The 14,850-nt window shown below is 43.7% G+C and overlaps 1 protein-coding gene across 17 annotated transcripts in view; it reads right to left on the bottom strand.

Moving 5' to 3' along the window:
• The window catches only part of STOX2 (storkhead box 2), a 210,091-nt gene that overhangs the window by 31,046 nt on the left and 164,195 nt on the right, over positions 1-14,850 (bottom strand). Inside the window, exon 1 of one of the 17 annotated variants that reach the window (XM_073798569.1) lies at positions 3,958-7,973. The exons of the other annotated variants lie outside the window; for them this stretch is intronic. Coding sequence (XP_073654670.1) covers positions 3,958-3,982 — 25 coding nt within the window. The 5' untranslated portion in view covers positions 3,983-7,973. Of the gene's footprint in view, positions 1-3,957; positions 7,974-14,850 lie in introns of those variants that run through there. 17 annotated transcript variants of the gene reach the window in all.

Raw genomic sequence — 14,850 nt, 5'->3', positions numbered from 1 at the left:
TTGGTTCTTTTAACAGACGGTTCTTTTTTAAAAAGCTGTTCTAGAAAAACACACATCCCCTTCCTATACATCCTCTTGCAGACCGAAATACCCTTACAGGAGGGCAGAACACACAACCCCCATCAACTCACACGCTGCTTCATTTTAAGTAGCTTTCCCTTGAAACTGAATTACTATACTTGACTTTCAAATGTTTGTATCTGAAATTTAAAAGGCACCTAGCATTGAAAAAGGCATTTTTACCAGTTTACTGTATGTCTGGCTTAAATGCCACTGATCTCAGAAATTTAAGGCTGAGTCTTCATTGCAATCGTTGATGGCAGTAAAGTTGACAATAAAAAAATTTGGGGGGAAATTTAGAAACTCTCTAACAGCTTTTCTAAAGCTCCCTGGTGCTTTATTTCAACACTTGATGGAGTTCTCTTAAAGAAGGTCTAATTCCTAAGCTTATTATTTAGATAAACTGTTTTAATTCAAAAGAAAATGTAAACACGAGGCTCTCATTAATAATACTACAGTGAATGGTGTCTATTAGCGATGACTTACTAAGAAACTTCTAATGAGAGTTAAATAAGAGTGGTCATGGTGGCAGATGGCAGATACACACACACACACACACACACACACACACACACACACACACACACACGGGTTAACGTCCACCGTATCACCTGAATCTGCTTAGCAGCCTGTCTAATGCAGAGATGCACTAGGTGTGATGACAAATCAGCCGGCTCATTGGTTTACAGAAGAAACCTATTATGTTCCCGAGGCTACAAGCTTTCATTAGTCCTATTAGCTACTACTCTTGCTACTGAGATTTGACGACTGATGAAAAACTGTCATAGGATAAGCAGAGATGGACAAGCCACAAAGCGTGGAGAATCAGATAGAGGAGGCAATCAGTGGACAGGGAGAAGTGAGAACTCTGTAGTTCGGGAGCTGTCTTCACCATCACCAAGGATGATGACAGACATCTCTCTAATCATAGACCTCGAACACTTCTGGATCGTTCCGCTACTGCGATAGATTTGTAGCTGAAAAGTCACAATGAAAATATGAGCCATCGGGCCAATTATCCGTTTCCATAATTCAAACCTTTGCTAAGAAGTCTCCACGTTATAACCCGAGTGGGGCGTATGTGAGGCACTATGGAGTAAAACACTCGCACATCGGGAGCTCAAATGTTGCTGAGTAAATAGGCACTACACATATAGACGAGGCAAGGTAAGACCCTGCTCACCGCCGAGACGTTTCCCATCAACAGCAGCCTCCTTGCTCCCTAGTCCCTCATCCAGGGCTAAGTGAAGACCATTTACCACCAGCGATGAAATCATGATGAAATACCAGTCCTAGATGACAACAGGTCATAAGAGCTCTCAGATGTCATGCAATTCTGCAAGGCACCTGGCTAACAAGAGTCCTGTGCAATAGAGTGTCTTTTTCTTCATTATAAGCGCATCATGTAGGACAGAATCCAATGCCCTATGTTAAGCTATCACACACTTCTCTTCCTTCTCCGTTCTGTATCAGAACCTAGCCTAACGCCAGAGACATCAGATGCTCCAAATTCTGCTGATGATGATCCTCAACTATAGTTCAGCACATCAGTGTCAAGTATCCAGGGTCACCCTCTTCCACTCTTTCTAAGTTAGAAGCACCACAGCTGATGCTCAACCTTTGTTTTCTTTGCTTCATCTGTTTAGGTCCCAACTATACTGTAACCAATTTCTGTAAAATACAGTCGTAATAGAACCAGAAGGCCTAATTAAGTGCAGTTCAAATATACACGTTGATAGTTCCCAAATTACAACCAAATCATACAGAATGACTGCCACCAACTCCCCAATGAAGGAACACCTACCACCCCTTCAAGCTGTCATTGACAGAACTATAGACAAGTACACAGGGATGAAAGAGTACAAAAGGCCAGACAGACACACACACAGAGAAAACTCCCAACTCACTGTACCGGAAGTAACTTTTCTCTCCAAAGTCTGGCATTACAAGACAGTGGCAGAGGCCATGGACGCTAAGCCACAACTTTAAGTTCAGAGCCCAGTTCTGCTCCTCATTAGCTGTGTGATTTGGAGCAAATTAATTCATTTTTTGAGTCTCACTGTCTTCTTTTGTAAGGTGTACACAGTGATGTTCACCTTGTAGAGTTATTGAGGGGATTAAGTGCTGACATGGTCCCTGACACCTAATAGATATTTAATAAGTAGGTAGTATTAACATGATTGTCCCCAAGCCTATCTAAATTTATTCAACTTACTCTTTTTTTTTTTTGCGGTATGCGGGCCTCTCATCGTTGCGGCCCCTTCTGCTGCGGAGCACGGGCTCCGGACACACAGGCTCAGCAGCCATGGCTCACGGGCTCAGCCGCTCCGCGGCATGTGGGATCCTCCCGGACTGGGGCACGAACCTGTGTTCCCTGCATCGGCAGGCGGACTCTCAACCACTGTGCCACCAGGGAAGCCCAAACTGCCTTTCTTCTTAATCAACTATTTGTTGAGTGCTTTCCATGTGCAGAGAACTGCTAGGAGATGGGAATTGTAGAGAAAGGCACAAATCTTGATCCTTGCCTTCAGTGAGCTTATAATTTAGGTGGGGAAACATGATATAAATGTGTAGAAATATAAGCAATCATAATATGTGCAAATTACTGTTTAAAATGTCCTTAGAAGAGATGTAAGAAGAAAATCCTTGAATGGCTAGCAAATTAACTCCTATAATTCCTATAATAGGAATCTGGTCTAATTATATCTATGTAGCTGTCTATCTAGAGAAGTTAATTCTATAACAGGACTAAGAAATGACCTCCTGCTGGAGTATCAGAGAAAGCCCTTCTGTGGGAGGGAGATTTTGAATAAGGTATTTAAGGATGAGTAGAACTGATGGGTGTGGGGACATTATATTCTCAGCATGGTATGATGTGATCCAACATCCTTTGAAACTGACTCAACATCCTCAACTTTGCTTTGAAAATGCCAAGTACTAGGCACAAACAAGACACATCTTTACAATGAAGAAAGGAAACAAACATTCTTTCCTTCGGTGAGAGGGCGAGCTATGGGGGTGGATATGAGACCAAAGAGAAAAGAGATGTTTGAGGGTCCTGTCCAGCGTACGGTTTGCATTATTCTAAAATGTTCTAATTATTATTACAAATGCATTTAACATTCTCAGAAATATTTTTTTCAACGGAAAGCGCTAAAACCATAAATTGGATGAAGTGGTAAAACCACGCTTTCAGATTGGCCAAGTTTCACTTAGGAAAGGTGGCACGCCACGCACATTGGAGGGCCAAACGCTACCACCTCACCACTTAAAAAGAAAAAAGAAAAGCTTTTGTGTGAAAAGCCCATGGACGTCGTAAGAAAACAGCTCTGTAATCGTCTGGATCCTACAACAGACTATGACGAAATACGCTTACTTCCCCAGCAGTTAACAGCTACCTCTGTCTGATGTTGGAAGCAGTCCCCGAGCACATAAAGCAGGCTTTCTTGGATTTTAGTGCATTGCGTGTAGGTTAACAGGCCAAATAACACACCAAAGTTAGGGACTATACTGAAAAGAAAACATTTCAAAAAATATTTACTGAATGCCTCCATCCGAGGAGTGAAAGAGATATTACCGCTGATGGAAATCTGGAGCCGTTTAATTATTTCCTATTTGCACATCCTACAGCTGACTCTGGTCTCTGATGTGAGGCTGTGACATGAATCATGCTGGCGAGGCTGCCTCTGGTGGGCACCTCCGTGAAGCACTTCTACTGCCTAAGACTGAGGCTGTGGAGGGATTATCACAGCAAGACCATGTTTCAGAGGACAGGGCCCCCTTATTGAGGGAGTTGATTACCATACATTTGTATCCATAGCCATACAAAATATGGATACATTTTACCATATTTCTTTGCACACAACAACTCTTGAAAGAAAAGCAGGGGAGACCTACCTGACCCTTTCTGGACTGGCTCCATCCCCCAGGTAGCTTTGGCACTAAAGCCTGGTGCATGCTAGGGGGTAGCATTCAGGCACAAGAAAGAGCCAGTAACAGAAACGGACGTCCTAGAATCTGGAATAAGAAGAAAGAGTAAACTTTCAAGTCATAATATCCTAAATGAGCATTTCAGCTTGGCTACTGAGGGCACGTGGAACCCAACAGGAATCTGGTACTTTACCTTGATACGTCTACTTGGAAAAAAAAATGAGTCCCCCAACTCTCAGCTCTTCTGACAATTCAGGGCTGGAGATGCTGACACAAGTTCAGTTCAAAAGCTGGCAGAAAGCACCTTTAAAAAGCTTTATGAATGGACTTTGCTGGTATGATTTTAGAGGGAAAAAATCCTCTTTTCCGTTGTTTCCTCCTATTTGCCTGGAAGAGCTGGCATCCCGTCCCATACCTATAGTCCCGTCTATCGTGGCCACTGGTCCTGAGCCAACATCCCACTGCAGTGCCTTGGGCATCTGCAGCGTCACTCCTCTACTGCCTTGTTCTCTGCAAAGTGAAGTCATAGGGCCGGGTCAGCTAACCTGACTTCTCATTACCCTGCCCAGAATCCTTTGTGAGCTGAAATGAGTCATCACTCCAAGAAAAGCTACAGCCTCTGGTTGTCGGCAGGGGCTCCTTTGTCTGTGCAATGCGGAGACTCTGGGCTGGGAATGCACCCCAGGCCCGGAGCTGCCAGGGGCACATCCTCCTCTCCAAGGAGCCCAGGCCCCCTCCCATGCATTGAGCACCAACTCAGATCTTTTCATCATGAAAACAGGGAAAAGGGCAAATACCTCCGGATGTTTGGAGAAAACACACACACGCACGTTAACAGGGATCCGACATCATACACTCACCAGTTCATAATTATAAACCTGACACATGCGCTCTCTTTTTTTTTCTTTCTTTTTTTTTTTTTTTTTTAAGGCTGGCTTTTCATCGCAGAGAAGGACGTGTCTCCCTCCTGTGTGTAAGAGGTGGTTCGACTGTATCCCGGATCAAAGTTTAGCTGCAGCGAGCTATCTGTCATAAATTCCAGTTGCTGGGCAAGTCCTTGCAAGCCTGGGTCGCATCATTCCCGATGCAGTGCCGGCCGCCTTGCAGCAGAGACAGCCCGGGAGCCAGCACAGCTTCTGCCAGGAGAAGGGCGGCATGGGGAATGAGGTCACTGTGTCAAGAGCTCGTTCTCCCCGTGAGGTGCCCCTGAGCTCCCAACACCACGGAAACCATGGCGGGGAGGGGGGTGGGATGATGCACAGGGTTTCTTTTACATTGCTGCTTCCTCGGCTTTTTCTCTTTTCTTTTTTAGAATTTCTGTGCCTCAGATCGGTAAGGCACAAAAAAGCCATTCCAGATCTGTGCAAACACATCCTTTCACTGCACTGTTTGTACTGCACCACACGCTCGGTGAGCCCCACGCTGAATCGCTCAGGCATAGGCACGTGTACACATTGTATTTACACACCCACGGACACACGGACACACAGAGGAACTTATTTCGACAGAACCGTAGAGAAGATGATTCATCTCTGTTTACAGTACAAGAAACGACACAGAAATGGCTCGAGACGGAAAAGGGGTGGGAGTTGGGAGAGAGGAAAGGAGGAGAGGAGTATCCACCATCCCGTGAAGACCACAGAAAAATGGAGTCTGAGAGGAAAAGAATAATTAAGAATGACGTGAATGCTGTTGTGTTGGTACTAATTCTGCCCAAACTCCCCCAAACAAAATAATACCCAAGCAGGCACCTCTCACTAGCTCCACTCAGGAACCAGAGAGATACTGATAAATTATCCCCCACTCCGAATTGAAGTAGATTTGGGGAGCTGAGGATGCCTGCAGAGCAAATTCTCCCACATCCTCATGCATACGGTAGCTAACCAACAATAAAGATGACGTCTAGGATGAGACTGGAGCTGGGAAGTACAGCAACGTAATGGATCTCTCAGCAAGGCTATCCCGAATCTCTGAGTTAGAAGGGTTGCCAGGCTAAAGCTCCACGAGAATCACAGGGTGTCTTCGCACCTGTGATCTAGCCCGTCTTCAAGGCCCTCTTCCCTCAGAGCTCGGGCCTCGTCCAAGCCAGGCACATCCTCCGGTGAAGGCTTCCCCCGCCAGCTGAGTCCTGGAACCCCACACAGTGGTTCCCATTCTGCCCTCGGAAAGCTAAATGATGCAGAACCCTCTTCTGTCTGATAACTCAGCTGATGGCTACACATAATAATCCCGAGCCTACACTCTAAGCCATCTCTTCTCCAGCTGCCCACAGTGTGGGACACCGTAGGTAAGTCTATGTGCCTTTATGGCTCTGCTGGTATGTTCCATCTCAACATTATTAAATAAAGCTTCTTCAGCTCCTTCGACCACCTGACACTTTTCAAATCCTCTGCCCTCCTGGTTCCTCGCCTTTGCTCCCGCTCGGGCGTATCAAACTCCCTCTAAAAACGTCATACGAAGAATGAGATAGACTCTAACTGTGTCTCCCCACGGCACCATCACCTCCCCCGCTCCGGGCTCTATATTCCCCTGATCTAAGACAGTGGTAGGCGTTCGGCTATTGTCACACTTTCAACCCCTAGAGAACTTTTTCACATTATCTGCGATTAAATCAGGTCTCATTTATGCAGTTTTAAAAAAAGAAAGAAAACGTCATCAATTATGCCATATTCGTCTTACCAGAAACGGTCTGGTCGTGATGCTCCCTTCCAATGTACTAATTCCTCTCCTTGGATATGCCACCTGAGCTCCCATCCGTGACAATGACTCAGTCTGCGGCCCAGCACCAGGGCCTCCTCCCAAGACAGCTCACCTTTACTCAACACTCTGAGCTTGTTTATGTTGGCAGTCATTATAAATCCACTGAAATCCACCTAACTCAGCCCATTCCTCTTAGGCATAGTCTGATCGCTATAAGGTCCGAAGGCACGCCTAATAAATAAACCCTGCACCTTAAGAGGGCAATGATGTACTATATAAAAGTTAAGATCTATATCGAGGTATCTTGACCTCTGGCACTCTAAGAGCATCTAGGGAAGCAGCTCTAGGTCACTGGACCACCTCTCGACAGCTAAAATCTCAAGTTTCCTCTATGACATAGAAAAGGTTAAGTAAGTTGATAAATATTTTCTAACATCCAAGCGTGTATGTTTCCATCTCTATGTGGGCCTACCATGCCCGCATATAAAAACTCATCCAAGCTTTATAAGGACCCACTAAGGTAAGTACTGTTACTAGCACCGTTTTAAAAAGAAATTAATTGCCCTCCTCAAGCTTCCACAGCTGGTTAAGTGGCAGAGGCAAGATTTGAACCTGGGGCAGGAGGCCTCAGGGGTCTGCCTGTCGACTACAGCCACTGGAAACAAAATTTAAAAAAAACCAGAACTCCATCCCTCAACTTTTACCTTTAAATGGAAGCCAATTCCCTTTGTCAGCACACGAGGCCAGTAAGGTGAGGCTCCCAGGCTGGGAGCAGGTGCCTTTGCTCAGTTCTCTAGCCCCTAACGGAGTGTGTTCCAGCCTCAGCCACTGACTGTCATCGAATGGCCATGCAAAGGGGTGCAACTGACCCGCCAAAGCCATAACCTCCTTTTGCAGTCCTACTAATACGGAGATGAGTTTTACGATGGACACTCATTAGCCTCAACTCAGAAATAAAGGCAAGAAATCAAGGCACTCTGATGTCTTAGGTGCCAGTCTCTGATGGAGAGGTGCACACAAGAATCAACTACAGACGTAATTAGCAGGCCTTCTCCTCTGCCTGGTACCTTTTGCTCCTCAGAATCAGTGTTACAGTCAAGACTTACGAACCTCAGATAGAATATCGCAGAGGTGATCTCCTCGGCCGACGAGGTGTAGGCACAGGCTGCGCTCGGCATGTGGCTGGTTCCTCAGCAGAGGGTTAAGTAGCAGCACCAGTAGTGACACAGTCACGCAGGATCTTTAAAGAACGCTTTGATGCCTAACGGTAGAGCACGGTCTTAGGGCGACCGTACTTGATAAGACGGAGAGCCACGAAATGCCCTCAAATCAATGAAAGATATTTATTAGGGGCCTAACTGCAAACATTTAAGACAGTGTACACAAGGCAGGGTATATACGTGGGTACACAAACCTTTTCATGAACAAATGACATGGTCTCCTCTCTCAAGAAGCTTCTAATGAACTCGAGGAGATAAGATATTCACACATAAAGAGCACCAAGAATACAAGACAATGTCTGTCAAAAGGGAGGAACAGGTAACAGATGCCTCTAAAAATGCAGGAGAAAGAACCTGTGCTGAAGCAGTCGGGAACGGCTTCCAGGCAGGACAAGCTCGTCCTAGCATCTGGACAACAGCGAAAGGGCATACCACCAGTTAGAACGTGAGCTCCGTGGAGAGAAGGATTTTTGCATGCTCTGTTGTTTACAGATGCATTCTTTCTTTTAATTGAAGTAGAGTTGATTTGCAATGCTGTGCCAATCTCTGCTGTGCAGCAAACTGACTCAGTTATACACATAGAGACATTCTTTTTTATTTTCTTTTCCATCATGGTTTATCCCAGGAGACTGACTATAGTTCGTGTGCTATATAGTAGGACTTTGTTGTTTATCCATCCTATATATAATAGTTTGCATCTGCTAATCCTAAACTCCCCATCCATCCCTCCCTCACCCCCACTCCCCCTTGGCAAGCACAAGTCTGTTCATACAGATACATTCTTGAAGGGTGCTTAGCCACCGGCAGGCCATAAATAAATCTGTGCTGAATGAATGAATGACCTGGAGAGAGGAAGTATGAACCAAGGTATGGAAGTACAGATGGGAGGAGCATGAGGCAGGAGCAGAGTGTTCACAGCAGGGCGCACAGGGAGAGGAGGGAAGAGGAGGTGTCCTCAGATCCGATTAAGAAGAGTCTTTGAACGAATAAGAAAATGACCCACCTGATACTTGCAATAAATTTCACTTATTTTTTATAGCCTTAATCAATCTCCTCCCCTAAGAAGCATTACCCTATCTCTAAAAACAAGTATTTATAAGCTGACGGCAGCTCATTAGAGAGAAGCTATGTTGACGGCATGGTCAGACGTTGCCCACCCCCGGGGTCTTCTCCACCTCCCATCACCACGGAGAAAGAAGTCTGTGATGCCAGGACTCTCTTCCCTTTGCAAAACTGTACCAATAGAGAAGAAAAAAAAATCCTAGTCTGTAGCAATATTATATTAAACCTACCCTAATTCAATGTAGTTCAACTCGACCAACATTTACTAAATACAACGTGGAAGACTCTCTGCTTGTCGCTGAGGTCAGTACAAGGATGAAGTTACAGCTCCTGTCCTCACAGTTTGGCATCAACATCTGAGTCATTCAAGGCAAAGAGGGACAGAGTGCCACAAGAACAGCGAAGGATGGTTATTTCTCATACAGGAGAAAGACGGCAAGGAAGCATGGAGAGAACTGGGTGGCGTTTCAGGAACAAGGCAGCAGTTAAGGGACCCCAAAGATGGGTAAGGAAAGGGGGAGGAAGAGAAAAGCTGGAGACGTCTTTCCAGGCAGTGGAGCAGCGTGCACAGTGCTGACGTGGAGCAGAGAGTCCAGGAGGTTCTGGAGCATGGCTGATGGTCTGTCTAGCGTGGCTAGAGTGGATTCACAAAGGAGGTGGGTAGAGATGAAGCCAAAGAGTAAGTCAGGCTAGATAAGATTTGAAGAACCTGAAATTCTAGGAGGAAAAGGCAGTTTTTACAGGGGAGTGATGCTACCGATGCTGAAAGTTTAGGTTACTCTGGCAATGGGGTATGGGATGCCTCGAAAGAGAGAAGATAATTAATTACTGAGACAAGGGAAGGGCCAGTGATTGTGAGAGACCAAATGAGACGCAAAGAGGGCTTAAACAAGGAACAGAGAGAGGCACAGAGATGTGAGGTACTTTCCTGTTTCACAAAGGGACTGTCCAGTTTCCAGCATGAAAATCAGAAATGCATTTCTCGAAGTACCATGTACACCGAACACAACTTGCCCAGAATCTATCCAACCGTCTGTGCTACGGTGATAGTCTGACATCTGGAGAAGTGCCCAGGGTAGAACATTAGTTCAAACTGACAGATAAAGGGAAGAGACGAAACCCTGTAAACAAAAATCCTTGGGCACCCGTGACAGATCAGACTTTCCTGGTTACACAAAAGCTGGGGAAGGGGTACAAATTAAAATTTCAGTGAAAGTGGTTTCAAAAACAGAAAGCTCCAAAGTTTTCAAGGCCTTTATAGCCCAGGGTTTACTGAGTTATGTGCATTTTTATTACGGTGGAAGAAACAATTTCAATTAAGTTGGATTTGATGCAGCACGGTATAGGCAAGGAAACTACACATTTAAAGAACAAATACACTTGGTACCCAAGTGTTAAAGAGCATCGGTGTGAACACAAACTGAAGAGCGTGGCTATTCCATGTAACTTCATAAAATTTTCAAACGTCTTTGGATCAGTCAATTCTCATAGGATTAGGAACACGGAATAATGGCATTTTCGAGCTGGAGGAGACAGAAAGTCATCTCGTATGTTATCATTTTTGATTGAAGATAATCCTAGGGGCCAAGTGGGGAAGATGACTTGCCCAAGGTTACACAGAGTTAGTAGCAAAGCTAGAATTAGCATCCAGACCTCCTGATTCTCAGTGCAGACATCTCCCCACTACTCCACAATACCCTGTACAACTGATTCAAAGAAAATTAAACTCTAAGGCTTCTCCGATGCACTCTGGATACAATACAATAAATTAAGGAGGCAGATGCGCAGTTCTCCATACTACACACTGTGCGACAGATTATTTCTCTGTTCTCAGTTCTTCTAATCAATGTCCAAAGAAGGCAAGGAAGGAAAAAGATGAAAGTGAGAAAAACGGAGACGCTGTGAGTTTTCAGTTTAAAAGACAGAGTTTAAATTGTCATGTTTTGATATTAAGTGGTAAGAAAACTATGGAAAAGTGTGGGGAAATGAGAGGTTACCCTTCTCAATTATGGTTTTATTACAACAGCATTTGGATTTGTGGACTATTCACTTCCAACACACCTGAATGTATCTCAGACATTTCTACTTAGTATTTTCCATTGCACAGGATAGTGAAGGGATGGCCAGAGAAGTTTGCAATACACAGAAAAAAAAAAGATTCTGTTTGGAAGTCTCCCTGAAATTCATACAAGCTCTGTATTATACTCTCTAACATATCGCTTTTGTCTTAATAAAATTTTTAAAAATTGTATCCATTGAACAACATTCAACATTACTTTCCAAAACTGACAAGTGAACTGACCCTCTGGGAAGACCTCCACGTTGATCTTGAGGTTGTATAAACCTGCAGTATAGGGCCCCGGTCCCCGGGGGCAAATATGCCCTCAATTTGAGAAGCAACAACTACATCTGAAAATACACCTGAAAGAGGTATTTCCCAATTAGCTTTCAAAGTTATCATCAGTATTTCTGTTGTTTAAAGATATACCATGATTGGGTCCTAGAGCTCTTTTAGCTGGAATTAGTTAGAAGGTCAAAGAGCTGAGAAACTGAATTACTTTATCACTGGCTTATTTAATTATGACCAAGTTATCCTCTCTGTGGGTTGCATTCCTCCTCTGTAAGATGGAATCGGGGAAAAAAATATGAAAGTTGCAAAGGCTGCCATATTTTTTCAAAGGAGACATATCTCCAGAGCTAACCTTTGACCTCAAGGTGCTTCCAATTAACTAAGGAATGAAAAGTAAACACACATGAAAGGCAGGTATCACAATACTTCCCCAAGAAAACTATGAATAAGAGGGGAAAAATGACTGAAACTAAGTCCAGATGGACTGGAAAGTAAAGAAATACCAGCCAAATCTTTCCATCATGAAGCTGAACTCGGCATACTGGGTTATATTCATATTTCCTACAGGCTCCCATAGAACCTGTCAAAAGGGGTAAGCCACTAAACCAACACACGCTTCAGAGAAGTTGAGTCTTTCCATGGACTGCTTTCCTGACATTTCAATACACCCTGGTCTGACTGCAACTAATGGCTACTCTATCCCTATTCCCAGAATGAGAACAGGGTTCACTGTATCTTCAGTACCCCAAAGAGTGGTTTCAGCCCCTAAAGTGATCAAATATTTGCTGACTGAAAACAAAACATTATTTGGGTTCATTATCACACACTTCTCCGTATCCACTAACTTCTTTTGCTGACGTCAATCCTCAGGGTTACCTCCACAAATCGTCTTATAGAATTTAGATCATACACCTTTATTAATAAAGTGTTTATAAAGCTAGGGAAAAAAAATCATAAAATCCTGATGTCAAAAACTACAAGCCAGTCATATTTCGCTTTTATTTCTCTATAATGAATACATGAAACTAAGAGCATTTCTTTGTTGCCTGGGATCACAGTGTTTATACAATATATTTGCTCAGTGTAATACAGTAGCTACTGGCCACATGTGGTTACTTAATTTAATTTAAACGAAATTAAGTTTAGTTCCTCTATTTCAAGTGTTCAGTAGCTACATGGCGCTAGTAGTCACCATACTGGACACAACACATAGAGAACGTTTCCATCATTTCGGAAAGTTCCACTGATCAGTATGAGCTGGTTCACTGAGAAGCGATCACAAGACTATCAGGTATCATTCACTTTGACCATGAAAACCTATAATTTTTAAAACATAATTTAAAAAAGTAACATATGCAAAATCAAGGACTTTTTTTAAAATTTATTTTTTATTTATTTTATTTTTGGCTCTGTTGGGTCTCTGTTGATGCACGCGGGCTTTCTCTAGTTGCGGCTAGCGGGGGGCTACTCTTCGTTGCGGTGCGTGGGCTTCTCATTGCAGTGGCTTCCTTGCTGTGGAGCACGGGCTCTAGGCGTGCAGGCTTCAGTAGCTGTGGCATGTGGGCTCAGTAGTTGTGGCTCCCGGGCTTAGTTGCTCCATGGCATGTGGGATCTTCCCAGATCAGGGCTCGAACCCGTGTCCCCTGCATTGGCAGGTGGATTCTTAATCACTGAGCCACCAGGGAAGCCCTCACACATCTTAGTTTTAAACATAATCAGGAAAAATACTGGTTGGAAATTTGCAAACACAAAAAGTGCTTATCTTTTGGTTGGTGAGATTACAGCTGACCAGATTTGAGATTTTTCCAAATTTCCTAACGCTTCTGTACTGAATATGTGTTACTTCTTTAATTAGAAAAAAAATTTTTTAATGTCATTTAAAATATTTGCCCCTTAAATCAGACATTCTGAGGTCCTTTCCAGTCCTTTTCTTGCTGCAGTGGGGACTGCACACTTGCCTAGAATTTTGTACTCCTCCTCCAGGTATGTGATATTGATAGAGGGATGTTTGGAATACCAGGGCTACTGCTCAGAGAATTCTACACTAATTTTTATGGGGTCAATCCACTTCTTTCTCCCAAGAAGGCTCCAGGTAAAATGCTTCGCCCTCTGATTAACTGCAATTTTCTCTTTGTTGTCTTTCAGAAGGCTGACTGGTAACACACACCATCCAGGGAACCCCTATTTTTTTTTCTGAATTTAATTTTTTTTTATATAGCAGTTTCTTATTATTCATCAATTTTATACACACCAGTGTATACATGTCAATCCCAATCTCCCAATTCATCCCACCACCCCCACACCCCCACCACTTTCCTCCTTGGTGTCCATATGTCTGTTCTTTACATCTGTCTCTATTTCTGCCCTGCAAACTGGTTCATCTGTACCATCTTTCTAGGTTCCACATATATGCGTTAGTATAAGATATTTGTTTTTCTCTTTCTGACTTAATTCATTCTGTATGACAGTTTCTAGATCCATCCACGTCTCTACAAATGACCCAATTTCGTTCCTTTTTATGGCTAAGTAATATTCCATTGTATATATGTACCACATCTTCTTTATCCATTAGTCTGTCAATGGGCATTTAGGTTGTTTCCATGACCTGGCTATTGGAAACAGTGCTGCAATGAACATTGGGGTGCATGTTTTTTTTTTTTTTTGCGCTACGCGGGCCTCTCACTGCTGTGGCCTCTCCCGTTGCGGAGCACAGGCTCCGGACACGCAGGTCCAGCGGTCATGGCTCACGGGCCCAGCCGCTCCACGGCATGTGGGATCTTCCCAGACCGGGACACGAACCTGCGTCCCCTACATTGGCAGGCGGACTCTCAACCAATGTGCCACCAGGGAAGCCCGCATGTTTCTTTTTGAATTATGGTTTTCTCTGGGTATATGCCCAGTAGTGGGCTTGCTGGGTCATATGGTAATTCTATTTTTACTTTTTTAAGGAATCTCCATACTGTTCTCCATAGTGGCTGTATCAATTTACAATCCCACCAACAGTGCAAGAGGGTTCCATTTTCTCCACACCCTCTCCAGCATTTGTTGTTTGTAGATTTCCTGATGATGCCCATTCTAACTGGTGAGAGGTGATACCTCGTTGTACTTTTGATTTGCATTTCTCTAATAATTAGTAATGTTGAGCAGCTTTTCATGTGCTTCTTGGCCATCTGTATGTCTTCTTTGGAGAAATGTCTATTTAGGTCTTCTGCTCATTTTTTGATTGGGTTGTTTGCTTTTTTAATATTGAGTTGCATGAGCTGTTTATACATTTTGCAGATTGATCCTTTGTCCGTTTGCAAATACTTTCTCCCATTCTGAGGGTTGTCTTTTCGTCTTGTTTATGTTTTCCTTTGCTGTGCAAAAGCTTTTAAGTTTCATTACGTTCCATTTGTTTATTTTTGTTTTTATTTCCATTACTCTAGGAGGTGGATCAAAAAAGATTTTGCTGTGATTTACATCAAAGAGTGTTCTTCCTATGTTTTCCTCTAAGAGTTTTATAGTGTCCAGTCTTACATTTAGGTCTCT

Source organism: Tursiops truncatus, chromosome 21 (assembly GCF_011762595.2).
Source record: "Tursiops truncatus isolate mTurTru1 chromosome 21, mTurTru1.mat.Y, whole genome shotgun sequence".
NCBI classification, from domain to species: Eukaryota; Metazoa; Chordata; class Mammalia; order Artiodactyla; family Delphinidae; genus Tursiops; species Tursiops truncatus.
This window is presented reverse-complemented; position numbering and strand designations above follow the sequence as displayed.